Consider the following 22,098-nt stretch of genomic DNA (forward strand, 5'->3'; position numbering starts at 1 on the left):
AACACTAGACCCTTTGACTGTCTTGGTTTAATGAGAAGAGTACAAGAATTCCATACTCTTGCTGAAATAATTGATAAACTGATTGACCGCCATTAGTGAGCTTGTGACGAGCTCAGAGGGATTTGACTTGAGTTGGATTTTTCTTTGCTCTGGTTGAGACTTAGTTTTGATTCTCTCAGACATAGCGGTGATTCATTTAATTTTCTATCATTCGAGACGGTAATCGGCGAGACAATGACCAATACATGTGAGAACCTCAAACTAGTGCCCCACTTCAACGGTGAAGAACCTCACGTTTCTTTGGATTTGGTTATCATCTTTTTGAACCTCATCTTCTTAGGAATATTATGCAGGAGTATCGCTACCCTGTTTTATCAATCTTGCTATCTTTATTATCTGCTCCTTCCTTATAGCCTATCATGATCATTCTTTTTATAAAAAGCTAATCACTTGCTATATGTAGCTCTTGGATGATTGAGAATGATTTAAATGTATTTGAATCAAATTTCTAAGGACTGCGATCTTAGGCTATGTTTTAGCTACAATCATCATAATTATGAAATTGTAATTTGTGCACTTGATTTTTTTTAGCATCTACAAATAAAGTAAGAGGCCAAGTGAAAGGTGAATTAAAATAACTATGTTTTTATGGGCTAACCTTTTGAAGTGGTTAAATGGATTTTCTTGTAATCATTAATTGGCCTTCACCCTGAGTCATTGAATAATGTCCATTATTATCATTGATCACTGCTTAGTAATTTCGTTGTTTTGGTGAACATTTGATTCATCATAAAAATTAGTGGTTTACATTTCAGCCTTTTTTATGCTATTTGTTGTTTTCATGCAATTCTTATCTTTTATGTAGATGCATGTCATCTTAATTATGTTTTCTTTTTAGATTATTTTGAAGTAATTACTAGTTAATTTCGGTATGGATAATTTTGTTCATTACTTTTTCTTTTGATGAAGTGCAACGACTCTTGTTGAAAACATGCTTTGGCATTTTACATAAAGAATTGTTTTTTTTTTTTTAAACCATTCCCACTATTTTAGCATGGTGTCTCTGTTGCATAGTTAGTTTCGAAACGTGCTTTCAAAACCACTTTCTAAAATATATTATTATTTGGTTAAAAAAATTAAAATCATGTTCTATCACTATTTATCAAGAACTTGTTTTCAAATATAGTCTTTACTCCATAATGAAGATATGGATATGAATCGATTTATGAATTTTATAATGAATTTTAAACAAGTGTTTATTCACCGCATGGATTTTAAAATGATTTTTAAAATGGATTCCACCCTATTCATCGTATAACCTACAACTCCCTAACGCATTTCTTGCAGTATCACCCATATATTTCTTGGCAACCCCAGAAAGGCCCTACCAACCCCAGGTATGCTCACTTATTCCCTGGAAACCCCAAGCGTGCTCTTATCACCTAGCAACCACAGACTTGCACTCATATTCCTTGGCAACTCCAGGCGTGCTCACATATTCCCTAGCAACCCCAAGAAGGTCTTACCAACCTTAGGCGCGCTCTTATCACCTGGCAACCCCAAGAAGGCCCTAACAACCCCAGGTGCACTCATATTCTCTGGAAACCCCATGTCCGCTCACATATTCTCTAGTAACCCCAGGCTTGCTCATATTCTTTGACTACCCCAGGAAGGTCCTGACAACTCCAGGGGCACTCACATCCCTTAGCAGCCCCAAGGAGGCTTTGGTGGCATCAAGTATGATATTTGCCTAACTTACAAATGTAGATACTTTGTTCAGCTTATAAAGGCAATGGTCCAAGGGAGAACAAACTTAACCCGTCCCATGCACGAACAATAACTAAAAAAAACAGCATTCACTCCGATTATTGATATCTTGCTTTCACAAGAGAGCTCAAGTAGTATTCCCATGCGGTAACCAAAACTTTACCACAATGACAACAAAGCCCTGAAGCTCAAGATACATGAGGCTAGTACGATAACACTCTAACTTATGATAAGTATCTTAGTTATGACTAAGCCCTAACTATGTCCTAGTCGTATCGCACGAAGGGCCTTACTTTCCTAAGGTGAGAAGATCTACCCTGCGCATGTGTAAAAAGCTGCATCCGCCTGTACAGAGGCTCAACCTCCCTAATTATTTATGTTATGATTACTAAAATACCCTTTCACACTGGACATTATTTTGGGAAATGGTACGACACTTGGTTCTTTCCTCTGGCGGTCTACGATTAAAGTCTAAATTGTATTTATATCAATACTCGTTCACGTTTATAGTTCGATCATAGTGGTACTTGATTGCGACAAAAGTTCACAAAACACCCAACTTTAAATGATCGAATCTTATTTTGACGCTCGCATTGAATTTCTAAACTAAGGAGTACGCACGATTTGTTTTGTTGGCGTGAAGAGTTGCAACAATGTTTTCCTTCAAAGCTTTGATACTTTCAATTTCAAGTGAACATAGGATCATATAAACGTGAACACTGTATCTCACGAAACCACGAAATTCCCTTAAAATTCGAAATCCTTTTATTTGCAATTAAGTTTCACTAGATATTGTTGCATTTTCTTGACTGATGACACCTAAGTCCCAAAATGATGGTCAAATCTTATTCAAGCATGGACGAAGTTACTTGGGAATGCACTGAAGTGCAATGAGATATGTTGACACTTAGTTTTCCGGAGTATAGTGAACTTCAATTTTTTTTTTTTTTGCGATGATACCTATTTTCTCTTAAATACATCAATTAAATTTCAATTGCGATATCATTCGACTTTCGCATATGCAATGACATGCAGCATTCCCAAACGCGATAACACAACCCATATCAATACATGATCTGAGATATTATCATGAGAATATCAATATGTTGCTTAAATCACATCAAGGTTAGCAAGTTCCAAAATCTTGCACAATAAATGGGGGGCTTTCTTTCGTCCCGTATTTTAGATACCTGATGCGATACTAGCAATGCCTTTTATTAGAGTGAAAGGGGGCTGGGTACTCTACCTACAAAACACCCATGCAACACCCTCCTATTCACATAGGGGGAATGGCAAATGTCGCACACTCAGCAAACCTCACTTAAGTGTTTCTTAATAGAAGACATTCTATCAAGATATAGAAGGACTAAACATTAAAGTAGCTAACTATTCATTTCACTTGTTTCTTGATACAATGACTTCTATCAAGAAACAGGGGGGGCTAAAGTACAGAAAGTATTGAGCTATACCTTACAAAATGCTCCTATGATTTTATTGTAGCTTACATCTTCAAAAATTCCAATGACCCAAGAAGCAAGTACGAGTCAACACGACACCCTATCAAAAAGACAGGGGGCTGAATCACATAATGAAAACTCATGATTACTAAGTTGAATACCACAAAAGCAGGGGGATATCAAACATACCCAAATAAAATTTTTTCGCATGCAAAGTTCACAGAGCATCTCATCAAGAATAGAATTGATCACCAGACCTAATGCAAAAAGATCAGAATGCCACAACATTTACAAATCTGTTCCTCACTGCCCCATCGTGAACCCCCGAAGCAAACACGATGATAAAATGCTTATTAGTAAGTTTCCACATACCGATAACCAGGGTGGTTAATGTAGATACATAGTGGTCACTAAGACCATCAAAGTACAAAGGGTGTCAAACCAACACTACATGGATGCTTGCGATGAACCCGTAAATCATCGCGCGTTTGCGATGAACCCGTAAATCATCGCGCGTTTGCGATGAACTCATACCCAAAATAGGTTGCGATAAACCTTAGACAAGCAAAAACATGTGATGATGCTTAGACACGCGTGAATCTGCGATGATCTATATGACACGTGCGAATTTGCGATGAACTTCGGATGCGTACAGATTTGCGATGGATCAAACTACAAAACTGCGAAATCACAGAAGATCGAGAATAAATTCTGGTTACTCGTGCGTCTTTAAATTATGCGTGTGATAGGGCACCACGTGGGTTTAATAAAAGCACGCCCACTGAACGATGATGTCACCTGCGGCACATAAGTATAAAAGGGTTACATATGGAGAGAATATGAAAGGAAAATGATTCTCTAATTATGCTTCCTTAATAGTCAAACAAAAGGAAAGATCTCTTTTCCTAACAGAAAAGATCTTCTTTCATAAAGAAGTCTTTTCTTTATAGCCTTGACTTCCTTTATATATAAAAGGGTGGAGACAACACAATAATAACTTTTGACCTAGGGTTTTCTCACAGGAGACTCTCCCTTCTCTCCTCCCTCATCTCTTCCTCACGTCCTCTCTCTTTCCCATTGTCATTCTCGGGATTTTGGAGACAAACCATTCCCATGTTGCCTGATCACCCCCAATCTATAGGAGTGATTGTCGATCAAAGGAACGCAAGTTTCAGGCTTCTAGATGAGCATAAGCTGTGGGAAAAAAGATTACCATTTCCCTATGTGCAACAATCAAATGAATTATGGGGTATGATGGCATGAACTCAAACCCCTGTTGAATCACTGCTCGTCGTTATTCCAATCATGGAAGCTGCAATCGAGATAAGCGAGGAGAAACTAAAGAGCTCAACCCCCTGTATCCAGTTGTGGCGAAGCTATGAATTCTTTGAATTCGTGTACTTTGGTTGCAATTGTGAAGTTCAATCTCAAGGTCTTTAAGTCAAGAAGGAGAAGGAGAAATCTTGGTTCCGGAACAAGGAGAGATCTAGGCACAAGTAAGGGACTTTAGGAAGTTTAGAATCAACATTAAAGAGGAGAAATCTTGGCGCAAGTATAGGGACTTTAGGAAGTTTAGAATCAGCGTTAAAGAGGATTGTAGCTATGTGGTTTAGAGTCTAATTGAGTTTGGTGTCATCTGTGTGTGTGTTGGTGTGCAAGTTGTTAAACTAGCATTGTTGTGTATTGGACAACCAATACAAAAGAATTCATTTGATTCCTGCCCCAGATTCAAAGGAAAATTCGACTTCGTCTCGCTCATATTTGTTTCACTTCGACTCTTGCATTCTTATTATTTTTTTTCACTGCAAAATAAACAAGGGATGGTTTTTTTTTCACCACCAGCCATCACTGACGACCGCCAGCAACATTTTTCCTCTTTAGATCTGACCATTAGGATTGTGTAATTAATCTTGTATCCTGGTCAACAACTTTGATCAACCATATCGCTAGCTAGCAACATTTTTCCTTGATGGATGTAGCAATGGCGATTGCAAAAAATGGATGTAGCAACGATAGTGGTGGTGAAATTTTTTCATCAATTGGGTTTTATATTGAAAATTTGAGAAATAGTGGATGGAAAATTCGATATTTTATTTTTTTTCGTGATGGCGACAATTGTTAGAAACAGTAGGAGTACTTTAAGACATTACTAAAACAGCATGTATATAGTTAGTCAATTTCCTAAACCTTAGAGGTAGTTCAAGAAATTCCCTATGTGTCTGTGTGTGTAAGGGGGACAATGGACCGGTTTTGGATTGGACCCCATCCAGTCCAAAATCAATTTGGACGAATTTGATGGACCAACAAGATATATTGGATTGGACTTGGTCCGTTTGTAACAAATTTATGTTGGATTGGGTTGGATTAAGCCAATATTTGGTCCATTGATATAAGACAAGAATATATGTGTCAACTGGTCGGGTTTGGGTTGAAACCAATCTAAATCAAAATGAATTTGAACAGATTGGACGGTCTAGACATTGAATTGGACCGGTCTAAATTGGTCTAAAACATACATTGGATTGGATTGGACTTGGTCCATTTATAATGGACTCACATTGGAGTGGATCGGATTGGATCAAATCCAGTTCAATTGACACCCCTATGTGTGTGTGTGTGTTTAACCGCCAGTTTTTTACATTGATTAACTGGAACTGAACTGGTACCTTTTCGTTTGTTGAAAATGCCAAATCAATCCACAATTTTCGATTTGATCTTGTCAATTTAGTTTGGTTTTTCATTTTTCTAGTTTTTTATGATCACCCTAACTTAGGTTGTGTTTGGTACCATTAACACTTCTACTTGTAACGTTTTGTGTTGATCAATACAAATTTTTGAAATTACATTTTTTATACCACAAAATGATTTGGGTACCATCGTTGCTTCTTTAGGAAACATCAAATTTGGTGTTTTGACCATAAATGTCAACACTTAATCCAATAACTATATTTTTTAGGCCTTTTTTTGTGTTAAGTCCCCCTCAAAATTGTTTTATTGGTTTCCCAAATGTATTTATGCCCACCCCCTATAAACACCATCCCCACCCTCCCCCTGGTGAATTGGGAATTCATATTAGGAATTATGATGGGGGTTGAACTCAAATTACCCCTATTTTTTAGTGAATGGTTATTTGATGTGATGTGACAAGACAATTTCTTAAAGATTTGTACTCCTAACACAAAATATTGCAAGTATAAGTGGCAATGTTACCAAACACAACCTTAAAATAAGTGCTTCTGGTGTTTATTGTGTTTTAAAAGCCAAATGCATCCTAACAAATTGTTTGGTGCTACAAACGGGCTTTTTGGGATTAAAAAGACCCATTATAAAAAAGCCAATGCAAGACCACTTTTTCACTTTTTTCAAAAGTGCATTTTCAACTTTTTATCCCGTTTTTGCCCATTTAAGATTTTTATAATGACAAAAGTGCCCCTTTATACAAAAAAAGTTAAGGTGTTTTTTTTTTTCATTTTTTTCATTTGTTCTTCCCCATTCTTTTGACTTACAATGGCATTACTATGTATATCCAAAGTGATTTTATTCATTTTTTCACTAAATTCTTAAAAAAATCCCATTTAAACCCCTATACTAGCCTTTTCCGTGCAATTAAATCAACATAACTTAATCAAAGCTAAAGCCTTCCCAAGCAAGTTCTAATACTCAATTAAAGGGGAGGAGTAACATTCTACTGGTCCCTAGGAATTATAGAAAGCAAACTCACCACAATGCTATAATTACCATTAAAGGGGTAAAAGCTATAGTAACATAGAGAGAAGGGAGAGCCAACTAAGGGGTGGCTCACTTGATAAGCTTAGCTAGTTTGTTCTAGCAGAGATGCAAATTCGATTCCCATAACCACCAACTTTGGGGATGGGATTATTAGTGTGGTGTTGCACTATTCAAACAATGGAGCGTATCACCAAAATACCAAAAAAATGAAAAAAAAAAGAGAAATGGGAGATACCATTATGGATCTATTGTATGTCTACCTAAAAATTGGTTTCTATTGAAAATATATTAAGGCCTTATTCGCTTTTCATTAAATAGATGGGGGTAAGTTGGTCAACATGCAATGTTTGTGTATCAATAGTTGTGGGTCCCATGGTAAATTGTTTTTCTCATGGATTGGAGCATATTACCAAAATACAAAAAAAAAGAAAAAAAAAGAGAAAAGGGAGATACCATTATGGATCCACTGTATGTCTACCTAAAAATTGGTTTCTATTGAAAATCTACTAAGGCCTCATTCGCTTTACATTAAACATATGAGGATAAGTTGGTCAACATACAATGTTTGTTGGAAGGGTTAGGATCATCCATATGGATGGCTGAACCATGCTAGATGGTTGGGTGAAATTTCAAAAATTTTCCAATCATTATGAGAATCAAGTTCTCTATATTTTGAAAAAGCTGCATTTTTTAGGATCGGTATTGCACTGAATTGGATCAGATTTGAAACCAAACAAAGAGGGAGATTTATACTTGATACGGATACCATAAATGCAGATCATAAGGTGGAAGTTGATGCGCAAATCAGTCATAAAACAAGCCTCCACTGAAGATGACACAGTGTATAGGTGAAGCTGATTTAGGAACACAGTTTTAAGCAAAACTGCATCCCAACTGCTTGGATCGAATTGTTAATAATCTTCTGAATGAATGGGCCAATGCATAAGACATTACAAGTGAGTGCATAATGTCCCTCTTTACAAAATGTAGTATCATTCTTTATCACATTTGGAAGGCCCATGGTGCAAGTGTCACGTAGAATAGCCCAGTGAATATATTTTTGGTGAATAGAACTCATGCCCAAATGGATGACTCATTAACTCATTATAGAAGGTATGGAGGTGATGTGCATCAACGGGCTCAAGTTGGACTTTTGTCAAATTTTGAATAGGTCCATCCTAAAGCCCAAGAGCAAAGTAATGTAAAATGTAAACTTGGGCCCATTTTCGTCCAAAAAAAAAGAACTTGGGCCCAAGTTGCATCCCTAAGAGGAATCCAAGAGTAGGGGGTCCATGAAAAACCAAAAAATCGAATTGAACCAAGAAAATCGAACCAAAAAATGTGGTTAACCAAACCAATTGGTTCGGTTTCAGTTTGGCATTTTTGAAAAACCGAAGGACTGGTTCGGTTTTTGGTTACCTTAGAAAAAAACTGATAGTTAATTGAATCAACCAATATATATATATATATATATATATATTTATATGTATATTTTATATGTATTTTAAATATATGTCACATATTTTCTATATATTATATATAAATATATATGAAATATGTACATATATTATATTTATAAATATATCATATATTATATATCATTTATTATCTATAATATAATATTATACATATATTTATATAATATATATTATAAATATAAAAACCAAAACCGACAAACTGATTAACTGGTGGTACCAGTTCGATTTTAGTTTAGAGAAATTGAAAAACCGGTAGGACCGGTTTGATTTGCAAAAATTGTCCATGGTTTGATTAACTGAACCGTGGACACCCCTATCCAGGAGTAATTCCAATATGTGATAAAATGAGAGAAAGTAGACTTAGAAGGCTTATGCACATACGTAGAAGACTACTAGGATCCATAAGACAAAGTGATTAGGTATAAATTGGAGGGTTTAGGGGCAAACCAAAAGGGACATGGGTTGAAGTGGTAAGAAATGATTTAGTGCTCATATGTTAACAAGCATATGGCATTAAGTGATTAAATAAAACAAAATGACAAAACAGGATTCATGTATCTGCCTCCATATAGTTAGGATAAGGCTTAGATGATGATGGTGATTAACAGTAGTTGTATTGGTTTCTAAGAATTAAGGTATATGCTACCGGTATCATGCACTGGGCATGTCTTGATCGTTCATATTTCATATAAACTGAAATAATGTATTTTTACTATTTAGGCTGTGTTTGGTTGCAATGCAAATAAATTTGCACTGATGCAAAACTATGGCAGTGCAAATGATTTGAGTGTAAATTCTGACCTATTTTTTGTTTCAAATTTTAACTTATTTTGTTTGATTGCAATATAAATGAGAATTTTAAGACATAAAGAAGAATAAAGTAAAACCCAAAATAAAATTAACTAAGAATTTGCATTTTTTTTTTCATTTGCACTCCCATGCATTTGCACTACCACAAATAAAATTGCATTGCAACCAAACACATCCTTATATACTTAAAGTCATTTAAGACCTAAATTAGTGTTATTGATGTATTTTTTAGCATTTATTTGAAATATTCTAATGCATGTGAATCATAGTTTTTTCAAATTTTACAGGAATCGGGATTTCCTACACTCGATGTTTGTATATGCTGAGGTGCACTTCCAATCAAATTAGAGCACGTCAAAGTTCGCATGACATCGCACATCATACGTGCAAGACATTTGAACGGCCGGTTTTCCATGTTAAATTTTTAATATGTCTTTTTTTTCCAAACTTAAAAAATGAAAGAAAAAGTAAAAAATAAAAAAGAGATGATATGAAGTATGAGCACCAAGTTTGACATTTCGATAGATGGAAAATAGGGGAAAAACAGAGAAAACCATTACGAAGAAAACCAGGTGGACGCCATTAATGAACAATTGCATGGAGAAAATATTTATGTAAAGGTTTTCTTTTTTTTGGTAGAAATTTTATGTCAAGGTTTAGCATTTCTTATTCCACAAATGAAAATTGAAGTAACAACAATCTTGCTGTTTTGACCTTGAAATTTTATATAATTGACCTTCAAAATGGAGTTATTATCGAAACTAGTTCACACAAGCACATGGGTCTTTAGATCGTGAAATGATTTTTTGTAAATGGCTTCTCCACCTATTTGTTTTGCAAACGTTCGTTAACGGTGTCTACCCAGGTAGGGGTGGCAAGCTGAGCTTTTCACGAGTTGTTTGAGCTCAGTTAATAAAAAGCTTGACTCGATTTGGTTTCTACTGAGCTTCGAGCCAAGCTTGAGTCCAATTCACTGGCTTGATTATGAAATGAGCCAAACTCGCCTACTAGAGATCGACTCATAAGACTCACGAGTCGGCTCGAATATATATATATATATATTATAATATAATATTTTTATATATAGTTTTTTATTTTTAAAGATATTTTTCTCAAAGTCAAGCTCGAGCTCAAGGTTTTGGCTCGAACCAAGCTCGAGCTCGAACTTGAGCTTGAGCCTTGTAGAATAGTCTCGAGCCGAGCTTGAACCTCATACTATTTAGCTCGACTCAGCTCAAATCCACCCCTATACCCAGGCTAGGGTTTTATTGGGGTGATAGATTTATGCCCACCGATAAGATTTTCTAATTTCTTCATCTGATGTTTATGGAGAGTTGGAGATATGTGAAGAGGAGTGTGTATCCTTCTGCTTGGAGTCCCAAATTCTTCTTCCTTTGATCTCTGCAAAATGAAGAAAAATGGATTAAGAGTTCGGCTTCTATCGGGGCAAGTCGGTGCTTGCACCCTTCGAGCAGCCCCTTGCAACCTTGTATTGGAAATATCTTCCATGAAATAAATCACATAACTACAGAGATATTCCCAACGCAAGGCTGTTGAAACGGGTTTTGCCCTGACTGAAGCTGGACTCCCTCCGCACACAAGAAATCGAGTGCAGGAAATCCGAGTTCATTTCACAGAGGCCCCTTGTGAATCATTTTAGGCCGCGTTTGTTTCAATGTAACATGGGATCGAAGGCAAAAATTTGAAAACTTGGAATTTAAGAGGTTCAAATTCAAACTTCAAACTTTTATCGCATCTTTTATGATTCTCGCAAAACCATATGGAGAAGTTTCTCTAGTAAGCCTAGCTAGTATTCTACCTCGACGTGTTGATTGAAATGTAATGGTTTGATCCCATATGCCTAACCACAGCTAATGGGTTGAGCGGCTTTGGACCCAATACGCTTCAGTCGGAATAGTTCAGGCTTTTGCTTCACTGCTTGTCAATCTGGATAGACCTTAAAGCAAAATGGGCATTCTTAACTGTTCCAGTTTAAGAAAAATGTGATGAGAATGAGTAGAGACAACTGCGTTTGAAAGAAGCCATCTATATTTATTCATATACTAGGAAGTAGGAACTAGTACATGATGCTTAGCACAGATAGAACCATATCAGTCCTTCCATTATATGGATTTACCATATTAAGTTACAAGGAGGATATTAACGTTGGAATTATGATCAACCCTCAGAACCTCCAGAACCACTTAGCTAATAGCCAAGTACATAAAAAATGAAAAGATCAATAAAGCCTGTAGACTTCTAGGCTGACTGCAAACCAGATACAATGGATCAAACAGAGCAGAGCAGGCAACATTGGTTAGTTGTAGAGTTCATAGGTTAGCTTAAAATACCGCATCATTCATTTATGGGCCGGTGCAAGATACGGACCTGCCTCTCAAGGAGTGGCAACATTCTCCTTTGCAAGAGGAGCAATTTCCTCACCATCAATTCCAGGTTCGCTCCCAGCAACCTCCAGGCTCAACAGGATGCTCTCCCACTTCTTCGCTGGCCCCTGTTGCACGGATACATATATATACTTAAAGTCTTGCACAACTCGGAAAGGAAAACCATACATCTGTTGTATTCATGGACATCTTGTAGTTTTTTGATTCATACAAACCAAACATGTCCAAATATCTCTCCCTGTTCATCCCACAAGGCAAATCCAGTGGTTTAATGGATATTCGATCACACTCACCTTCCAGGAGAAATTTTGAGCCATGCAATTTTTAATCATCTGGATCATAGCAGAGGTGCCATAGGTTTTAAGAGCTTTCTTGACAGTAGTTGCCACTGCATTCACATCTGCAGGATCCACAGCATCACACTGAAATAAACAAACACCATCAGTTTGAATTTTGATTTCATGACCGAGAAAAAGAGGAAATATCAATTGTGCAAGTGCAATCACTATGTGCGAAAATGCCAATTGTTAGGTCATTATCCAGTAAACCTGACCCAAGACCCTGGATAGCCGACCAAGATTGGGTAATGACTTAGAAAAAGAGGAAAATCAATTGCAATTTAGTGATAAATGGAAATGCATTGCATACATCAACGTTGAAGGCTCCCATATGAAATCCGGTATATCCTTCTTTGACTGTGTCAACCAGTCCACCAGTTGAGCTAACCAAAGGAATCTGAAACCAAAATCACAGCTTTACGACTGTCAGTTAACTCTGTGCCACAGAATGATAGGTAAGATGATGAATACATCGAAGACAAAGTGCAACATAATGTTAATATGTAATATCCAAAACATGGAGTAAGGTGTGTGTACCGTTCCATATGGCATAGTTTGTAACTGAATAAGACCACATGGTTCAAATCTACTTGGGATCAGCAGAAAGTCAGCTCCAGCTATGATCATATGGGCAAGAGGAACATTGAATTTTGCAACTCCTCTGGCTTTGTCAGGATATTTGATCTCTAGTTGCTCAAGTTGCTTCTCAAAGGCCTTTTTACCGGTCCCCTGAAACAAAGAAGGAAGTAGCTCAGAGTCAAACCCAAGAAATTTATGATAGAAGAAATAAAGAAAAGAAAAGAAAAAAAAAGGGAGAATAAAAACTTCCATATATGATGCTTACGAGGACAATTATCTGAACATTCTCTCCAATGAATTTGGGAATTGATGCTGCAAGAATATCTGAACCTTTCTGCTCTTCGAGTCTACCAATAAAGCCTATTACAGGGATATTTCGGTCCACAGGCAACCCAACTTCAGATTGAAGTGCTTCCTTTAGAAGAGGCTTTGCATCCATAACCTGGAAATGCCAATTTCAGCATATCAGTCCTTGTAACAAGAAACTGTCAAATAAATGGGAGAGGGGGGGGGGGTTGAAAGTTCCTTACAGTTGTAGCATCATATTTAACACTGATATATTTGTCTGTGGTTGGGTTCCACTCCTGAACATCTGTGCCATTCACAATACCAGTAATGCCAGTCTTCCGAATTATGTTATCTAGTTCCACACCTTTTTCTATGCCTGAAACAAGTTCTTCTGCATAGTATGGACTGACAGTTAACACCCTGTCTGATTCTAATATGCCGGCTTTCATCCAATTGATTTTTCTCCCTTTCACAGGCTTATCATAACTACAAAAATCAACGAAATGAATAAGATATAACAAATAAAGGTCTAATAAAATCAATTTGAATCACAAGAGAAGAAATTTCTTGAAGAAAAAAGACATCCTACCCATCAATAAAATCAAAAGAACTTTTGAATTCATCAGGGAGGTTGAGAAGTGAGAAGTCTGAAAAGGAAAATCTTCCTTGGTAGGCAATGTTGTGTATGCAGAAAGCAACCTGGCAATGTTATCAAAACTCAAATCACCTTTTGAGAAACTTGCAACTTTCTTTTACTTCTAATGAAGTTTTTCAAAGCAGATGCCAGTAAAGAATGATTCAAAGTGGATTATGTGGAAACATTACCTTGGCATTTCTATAAATCCCCCTAGATTTGTACATTGTTTTCAGGTAGCATGGGAGAAGAGCAGTGTGCCAATCATTACAGATGAAGACGACATCTTCACCTGTGTACAAGGAGAATGAGTTTTAGTGCTTTAATGAAGTTGATAGAAAGTGGAAATATATTTCAGGAATGAGAGGAGGGAGTCCCTACCATATGGTCCAGAGAAATGTTTGCTGCTGTTGAGATTCAGGACTCTTGGTGCTTCTAGAGCTGCCTGAAAGCCAAAAAATTGCATGCAAGATATATGCCTAACATAAAAAGCAGTGCCACTAAATTGCAAGTGCAACCAATAGGAAGACAAAATGAATCTAATATAAAAGCCATGTACTATAGGAGACACTAAATGGCATGAACATGAATTTGTATGGTTTATTTAAATGTGGAAAGATTACCACTAAAGAAAAATAAATACATTCTATGACTAAACAATTGCTGAAGGGTCAATGCTTAGTGCAATGGTGGTATCTTGGGCTGCCAAGCATGAGAACATGGGTTCAACACTGAGAGTGGCCACTTTGTGCATAAAAAGCCAAAGGGTGTGGATAATCAGGACCATATTGGGTGATGGACTACACAGCTGCTCCTATGGAAATGAAGGTAGCATGTAGAGCCTGTGGCTATTAGAGCAAGGTCAACTCTTGTCCCTTGTATTACCAACTTGAGATACGGATTTAATGTTGCTTGATGAGCTAGCCGTGTCAGCTGAGCAATGCATAAGCAACAAATGTGCTATTGACTTGCCTGCTTATATTGCAACAAAATAACAACATTGACAGTTCAGGAAGTAATAAGTTTCAAAGAATTCGTTAGTCTTGAAGCATTTTCAAGAAGTTACAGCCAAAATCACTTTGGAACAAGAGTGGATTCTGTGTATTGTCTATTTGCTTCAAAACAGGTCAACATCGTTCCTCATTCAATTGCAATTATGGAGAGTAGAACTAAAATTTTATAACCTAATTAGCAAAGAAAGAAAGAAAAAGAAAGGCCCAACTGGCGTGGTGGATCAAGTAAAAATGTCACATGGAAGATGGAACTGGAATGAGCAAAACTTGCTTACTTGACATAATAAACTGAAGCGAAGTTGGTTGTCACTGTAATCCTCTCCAGCCATGGGACCATATATTTTCGATCCAGTTTTTCCCCATACCTTAAGGTTTACAAATTAGGCATAGAATAATCATTAGTTCTCATACTATTGAACAGTTAACATGTGAAGTTACAATAAAGAAGCTCAATTTATATGGCCCTGGGTCAATGAATAACCTTCTCAAGGAACATGGGGTGATCAACAAAAACACGATCAACTCCACGTTTGTAGCAGTGGAAGAAGCGAACAGTTTCAATTCTATCTCCAACTTTTATCTGCATATTAAAAGGTATACTTTAGCAAACATATCCCAATGCATGAATCCCTTCAGGTGAATGAACACCTGGAAAAGAAAATTGAAAGCTTTATTCAGAAAATTAACATGATTGCTAGAATATACCTCAACTAGAACACTTGTATCCCATGCATCTTTGTACTGGTCATAACGTGGAGCTACTGTCATAACACGGTGGCCGTTGGCCTGGAAAAGGATCATACAGAGTTAGTAAATTGCTATTTCAGCGAGCTAAATACGTGCTTAAGTAATTCTATAAAGTAAAAAAGAAAATCATGTAGGCAATTATATTTGCAAACCATGGAAGAGACAAGAAGAATAAACTATACTTACCGCCATTGCTGGTGGCAGTCCTCCAAGAACATCACCAAGTCCACCGGTTTTGCTCCATGGGCCAACCTCTGCTCCCACAAAGACTAAGTTCATTCCACTTCCGCATCTGATGACACTGCGCTCCTTGGCATTTCTAGTCTTGCATTCTTTCCCCTTTGCTTGCCCTGTGGTTGTCTTTGCATTGGCCCTCAAGTTTAATTTATCAACATTGTTCACAGATCTCAGCCCATGGTGAGTCATGGTTTGGTTTCTCAGCCCAATTTGTGCCAGTGCTGTTTTGGGCTGCGATCCGGACATTCCTCCATAGCTGACAAGTGAGCTTGTTGAAACAAATTTTGAAGCAGTCACTGTTGCCATTGGTAATATTCTTGTTCTGAATCAGAAGGCAGCATCACAGGAATTATTATCGGTTGCATTCAGTTTGCACTAAAACAGTTCAACTACAAGGATAGGGATGATAAAAAAGGAATTAATATAAAAACAACTAGAGAACCATAAAGAAGACATCTATTTAATTTAGTTTTCACATCATTTATTTCATATTTGGACGAAGGATTACAGAACCAAATATGTAATCTCCCAAACACATCCATGTTGACTGAGGGGCTACTGCATTTCTCAAAAAAAGCACCACTGCATTAATTTTACTTTGGTCATAACTGCTAATTTTATCACAGAGGATCTCCCACTGATAAAGCATTCAAGTTGATAAAAATTTAGTAGCTACCAGAAAATGAGATGTATATAAGATACATATAGAGATCAAAAGCGAAATTCCTGTCAGTCTTGCTACAGAATTTCCAGATCTTAAGAAAAGTGTAACTTTATTAGCTAGAAAGGGAAGGCTAGACTGAAAATTTACTCGCCCAAAAAGAAAAAAAAAAAAAAAAACCTTTTTTAAGTCGTGAAGTGCAACGGAGAATCAGATATGCATGATTTTTCTAGAAGAAAACGAGGGTTCCATCCATACATCAAATTTGTAATCAGTGATCATCAGAATAGCCTCAAGACGACCATTGATTACAAAAGATTTGAAATTTATTACTGGCGTAGAACCTCATCATTGGTTCCACAGCCCGCTAAACCTTTCTCTATTTTAATACGTTATTAGGAAAAGGAGAATCGAGAAGTTGAAACTTGAAAGTAACTTTTAGTAATAGGAGTATAGGGACTACCAAAGAAAAAGTAATTTGTGGTAACGTTTTTCGAAAAAAAAAAGTTTCTATTTTTCCGTACTCTATTTCTTCTCCCTGATAACGTCAAATAAAATCAAGTAAGTAGGAACCATCCTGACCAGAAGCAGAGAGGAATTTTCCAAATAATCTCAAATAGAGAAATTCCGCAAGTTCAAACGAGACGTGGAAAACCAAGAAAGAGCAAGATCAGAGCTCGAAAGTCATAAATTTAATAGAAATAAGGATGAGACGGGATGAAGAAGAGATGGCAAAAAGCTGGTTAATGAACTTCAGACTCGAAGAGAACACGAAAATATTACAGTTTATATATATGTGGCAAAAAAAGAAAAGATCAGCCAACGATCCTCCCGATGAGGAAGGGTGGTGGAAGAACCAACTTACCACTGACCGAACGACGCCGATGAATCGGGGATCCGTCGGAGATCGGGCAGAAATCTTCTCAGTTCTCACTCACTGGTGAACTACGGTTGTCATTCAAAGCCACTGAGAAGCAACCATTTGTAGCAGTTGTCTCGTGACCGTATTATCCACGTGGAAGCAAGAAAATGGTTTAGAAATCTCTCGTTTCCCAAGGACCTCAAGATTTGATCAAGGCCCAAAAGAATCACAAGGATGGGACCCACGGGACTGAGTATACATGAGAATATGCCGAATTGTCGTGGGCCCGTGACATGAGACCCTGCACCGTTCAATTTGACACGGCAGCACCAGATTTTTTTTTTTTTTTCTTTTATGAACCTGTCAAATAGAAAACGACATCGTTGATCTACAGATATTTCGGAACCAAATTATTTCCTGCAGTTAATTAATTAATACATCTCTCTTCTTTTTCAGTTTTGTATGAGCGTCGACATGCTTCTCAAGGGGAGGGGGGTGATCATGCGGTCAGTATCGTTTAAATCAGTTGATGCCAATCTACGACGATCGAGTGAATAGAAAATTGAGGTTGGGGTGGTCCGTTTGTCATGTTTGCATTGAATGATTTTCTCTTTATCGGTTCGATTATGATATGGAAAAGATATGATATGTGAAAAACTTTTGATCAATTAAATGGAATCATAAATGTAATAGTCAATTATGTGTTATTTATCATAATTTATGGGTGAGTTTTGATTGGTCAAAACTTCCTATATCATATCTTTTCCGTATCATATATTTTCCCTTTATTCAAACAGTTGAGAGTCCAAACACAATTCCTTGCATCAGCGACCTCACAAATATGAATTATTTATCATAATTCATTAAGTGTAAATTGACTAATACTATTCCTATTGGTTCTAACAATTGACTAATTTTACCCTTATCGTTAGGTTTTGTTAAATAACAATTAACTAATTCTACCCATCGTTAGGTTTTGTTAATATTCTGTCAAAACTCATAGGCTATAATTTTTTTAAAAACCCAATTTTACTCTCCACCTTCAATCTCCCCCTCTTTCTCTCTCCTTTACCCAATGCTACCCTCGTCCCCTTCCTCCTTTGACCTTTCTCTATGTTCCCTCTATCTTCCTCTAAGTGTCTCTGTCAACATCAGATCGTCATTAGTTTCAAACCTTATAAATCATGGCCCGACTCCAAGCTCTCTTCGATCCAACAACGAAAGCCATTGATGCATAAGCAATGCCATTGGGGAGATCTACAGAAGCAGAGTTCTTTGTCTCTCTCCTCTTTCTCAAGTATAATCAATGCTAAACCTGGCTCTAATACCAGTAATGAACCACCCATTTCAATCCGCTCGTCATCCATTCCAATCTTCAACCTACAGGAATAAAGAAATCCTCCAATAATCTAGCAAAGCTAGATCTATGCCAGACGATTCCTTCGATCATCCAGTTCAAGGGTTTAATCTCATTTACACCAAATCCATTGATGGAGAGAGATCCCTATTCACGTTTTTTCTTTTAATCGAATCCACTTCTCGAGGAACTGTGGTAACTTCATCTTCTTCTGATCCTTTTCTTCGACTCAAAATAAAGGTCAACTACTCTTGAGCGTTCAAAGCCTCTCCTCGGGGAAACTTCAACCATATCCGCAACATCATTAGAGCTTAGATCTGAAGACGCTTTTGAAGTTGTTTGTTGATTTATTTTTTAAATCAACATTAATTTGGATATCTGAGCCATTTGAACTTGTTCATTGGGAAAGTTAAACCTCAAACTTGTAGTCTGAAACAAGAAATCCTAAATGATCAATTGAAGCAAGCTAGAGCAAAGAGTTCGAACAAGACTCAAATCGAGTATTACAAACCCATTTTCATTCAATTTTTTTGCTCTACTTCGATTATCATTAGAGGGAGAGATCCGAGTAAGAAACCTAGATATGAGATCTAGTCATCATCTTTAGTTCTGACAGTTCCGACAAAGAAAATGAGAGAGAGAGAGGAAGAGATCCGAGTAAGGAACCCAGATCTAGGGGTGGATTTGGGCCGAGCCGAATAGTACCAGCTCGCTCGAGCTCGGCTCAAGACTATTCTACAAAGCTCGAGTCAATAGTTCATAAGATCGAGCTCGATTTTGAGAAAAATATTTTATAAAAAAAATTATATATAATTTTTCTATTTTATATTTAAAAAATTAAAAATTATAATAATTAATAAATATAACATTTTTATTATATATATATATATTATTTTCTATAATTATATATATATATATATATATATATATATATATATATATATATATATATATATATATTCGAGCCGGCTCGCGAGCCTCACGAACGGAGCTCTAGTAGGCTCAAGCTCGGCTCATTTAATAATCAAGCCATTGAATTGGGCTCGAGCTCGAGCTCGAGTAGCTCGTTAAAAGCTTGACTCGTTGCCACCCCTACCCAAATATGAGATTTGAGATATACTCAGATCTTAAATCCGTTCATCATCCGCCATTTCGGCAGTTCCGACGAAAAGAATGAGGGAGAGGGAGAGATCCGAGTAAAGAATCCACAAAGAACCTAGATCCGGTCATCATTTGCCATTTTTCCAAAGAAAATGGGAGGGAGAGGGAGAGGGAGAGATCCAAATAATCTATAGAGGAGAGTAAAATAGTCTTTTTCATATCTTTATTGACGCACTTAATAATTAAGAAGGATTAATCAATTATCAAAAACATTAGAAATAGCTTAATCAATTTTCAAACAATAAAGGTACACTTAATCAATTAGCTAAAACATAAGGGCAATTTAAAAAACTTATCCAAATAAATATAACGAGGCCAAAACAAAACAATACTCAGTGGTGGGCGCCTACATGCTACACGCAGTCTTACGCTGAAGCTATGCAAGCCGCTCAATGAAGCGCGACGGGACACAGAAGTGATACGACATTGATTTTTTGTTTTTGTTTCGAGGGGTTGGGTGGGGAGGGCCTCAGAGGTGGCGAAGGTGATTTTACGTATGCAATTCTTCACGTTGTTCCATTCATTGAGAGGCCTTGGTTGTTCCTGTTGTCTCTGTCTTTTCTTCCCCACCAATGGTGGAGGTCTGGAAGAACCCTTCCATCAAATTTGACGATTCAAACCCAACTTTAAATTGAACGGCAATGGTTACTTCCTTCAGTTAAGAACGATTACGAAAAAAAAATAAAAAATTGCGGTTGCAGTTTAAGATCGGACTTTCACTATCCAATAGATCGCGTGAAGACTGGGAATGGTTCTTGTTCATGGTGGGGATACATTCACGTCATCACAAAATTGCAAGCAGAGTTAATGCATACTCAAGTAGTTCACTTGCATACAATCAGCAGAATTAAGAGCTACTACTGCCTTCTGTGTATCCAGCCTCTTGAGAATTCAACCCGTCCGAAGCTTATTTCGTCAAACCCAAAGCTGCGTTTCACTCACTGGAACTGGATTTTCCGGAAAGTGAATATTGTTCGCGTTCTGAAATCAATATAGTTTGTAGAGGGACCACAGCTATAGCATTACAACCCAGACAATAGAATCTTGTAATTTTTATAGAAAGTTAGTTTGTTAACAAGAAGTTTCATTGCTTTAGGTTGCAGGCTTAAACGTTTAGAGAGGCAATGACATTTCATCTCAAAACGCCTATTTTTAGTGTTTTAATACGAAACTTGGTTGGTTAGTACTTATATTGATTAAACATTAAACATTGTGTTTGGTATATTGACATTTCTATAAAAAATGTTTATGTTCAATGTGACACCATCCTAGTGTACTGATCTCTCATCCAATAGTTAAAATAAAAAATAAATGCTTTCTAATGATTGACTCATTATTTTTTTTGATCAATAATTGACTCATTATTGCACATAATTAATATCTGATGCAGCGCGATCTGGGCATTTCTATCTGGCGGACGCTTGGCTCCTAACTGGCGACGGACGGTACCTGAGAAGAGAAAGGTGAAGGATTCTCGGGGAACTCACCCGGTGCGAATACTCCGATGCTTAAGTTAAAATACTCGAGAGAGCTGTAAGGGATGCAAGGAGAGCTAAGAGTGCAGATAGCACTAGATCAGTAAAATTCAAGATTAACTCAAGATCAATACCAGGTCTCTTTGCCCCTTCGACCATGGGGCTTTTAAACACGGGTGTTCTTATCAAATTGGGCATAACTGCCACTGGACCTCTGTCGCAGCTATTATTTGCCAGGACTGCGCAGGTAACCACAGAGTACTACCCAATCGGATGAGTGACACGACTCGGAAAGGATAGGCACGCCACCACCTGTCGAGAGACGTGGGTGTAGTCTGCTGGGCTGGCAGGGACTGTGCCGTCAGTCAAGAGATGAGATGCAGTTTGACGGGTACGGTCTCGTCAGATAAAAAGCTTACTGAGAACGCCGTGTCGCTTAACAGCGAGCTGCTTTGTAGCAAGCTATCCCATAGCGAGCTGCCTTGCAGCGAGCTCCTGGATGTGTCTCGAGGTGATTCCGCCTGAGGTTGCCTTTGGGGCAGTCTTCTTGCCTAAGTGTTGGAGCGAGCTGATTCTCTCAGATTGCAAGATGGGATAGACTTGGCTTGGAGTATTCCCTTTCCACATACTGGGGTCCTTGAGCTCGCGCTCTAGCGAGCTGTCCTGCGAGGACCTTCACGAGCTCATTACTTAGTCGTAGCCAGCCTGTCATGCTGAGTTGTTGCTTATGCTGAGTCATGTCCACGTGTTGCCTTCTTAGGAGGTCGGGTCAAATCACCCTCCATCAATTGCCCCCCACTCCTCGAGCTAAGGATTCTACTTTAGCGCGAGGAGTTCATGGAGTGTGACGGGTGGAATTGACCCAAAATTCAAACTTGATTGATTGATCGCATTAAATACACACGCGGATGTCAGGCGATTTCTGGAAGACGTGCAACCGACATTACCTTAATCATGGAAGATGTACAATCAGTCACATTTCGGTTTCAGAAGACGTGCGGTCAGCTTGACTGCGAACCATCAGATTTACCTTAATCAGAGCCATCGGTTTTGTGGGCACAATGGCTATAAATAGGGGGGCCCTAGGCCTCACTCCCTTC

The 22,098-nt window shown here is 37.6% G+C and overlaps 1 protein-coding gene across 5 annotated transcripts; it reads right to left on the minus strand.

Moving 5' to 3' along the window:
- Positions 1–11,272: 11,272 nt before the first annotated feature.
- Positions 11,273–17,197, minus strand: GBSS1 (UDP-Glycosyltransferase superfamily protein). 5 transcript variants are annotated; one of them, XM_019199716.2, is made up of 15 exons: positions 17,009–17,197; positions 15,432–15,804; positions 15,204–15,284; positions 14,980–15,078; positions 14,774–14,863; positions 13,867–13,930; positions 13,677–13,777; positions 13,441–13,550; positions 13,094–13,337; positions 12,829–13,005; positions 12,522–12,713; positions 12,295–12,381; positions 11,940–12,068; positions 11,630–11,753; positions 11,273–11,509 (listed from the first exon to the last, which is right to left on the minus strand). In XM_019199716.2, the coding sequence occupies exons 2-14, from the start codon at positions 15,786–15,788 to the stop codon at positions 11,637–11,639; spliced, it is 1,848 nt and encodes a 615-aa protein (XP_019055261.1). In that variant the 5' UTR covers positions 15,789–15,804; positions 17,009–17,197; the 3' UTR covers positions 11,273–11,509; positions 11,630–11,636.
- Positions 17,198–22,098: the final 4,901 nt, after the last annotated feature.

The sequence above is a fragment of the Nelumbo nucifera genome, chromosome 3, assembly GCF_055504915.1.
Source record: "Nelumbo nucifera cultivar China Antique chromosome 3, China Antique-T2T, whole genome shotgun sequence".
NCBI lineage: Eukaryota > Viridiplantae > Streptophyta > Magnoliopsida > Proteales > Nelumbonaceae > Nelumbo > Nelumbo nucifera.

Bases quoted from the DNA above. Each gene is read 5' to 3' on its own strand.
- GBSS1 (XM_019199716.2), bottom strand. From the start codon at position 15,788: ATGGCAACAGTGACTGCTTCAAAATTTGTTTCAACAAGCTCACTTGTC. The intron at 15,079-15,203 runs GTATATTCTAGC...TTTAATATGCAG, and splicing joins ATACAAGTGTTCTAGTTGAG to ATAAAAGTTGGAGATAGAAT. The intron at 12,069-12,294 runs GTATGCAATGCA...TGTTTATTTCAG, and splicing joins TGGGAGCCTTCAACGTTGAT to TGTGATGCTGTGGATCCTGC.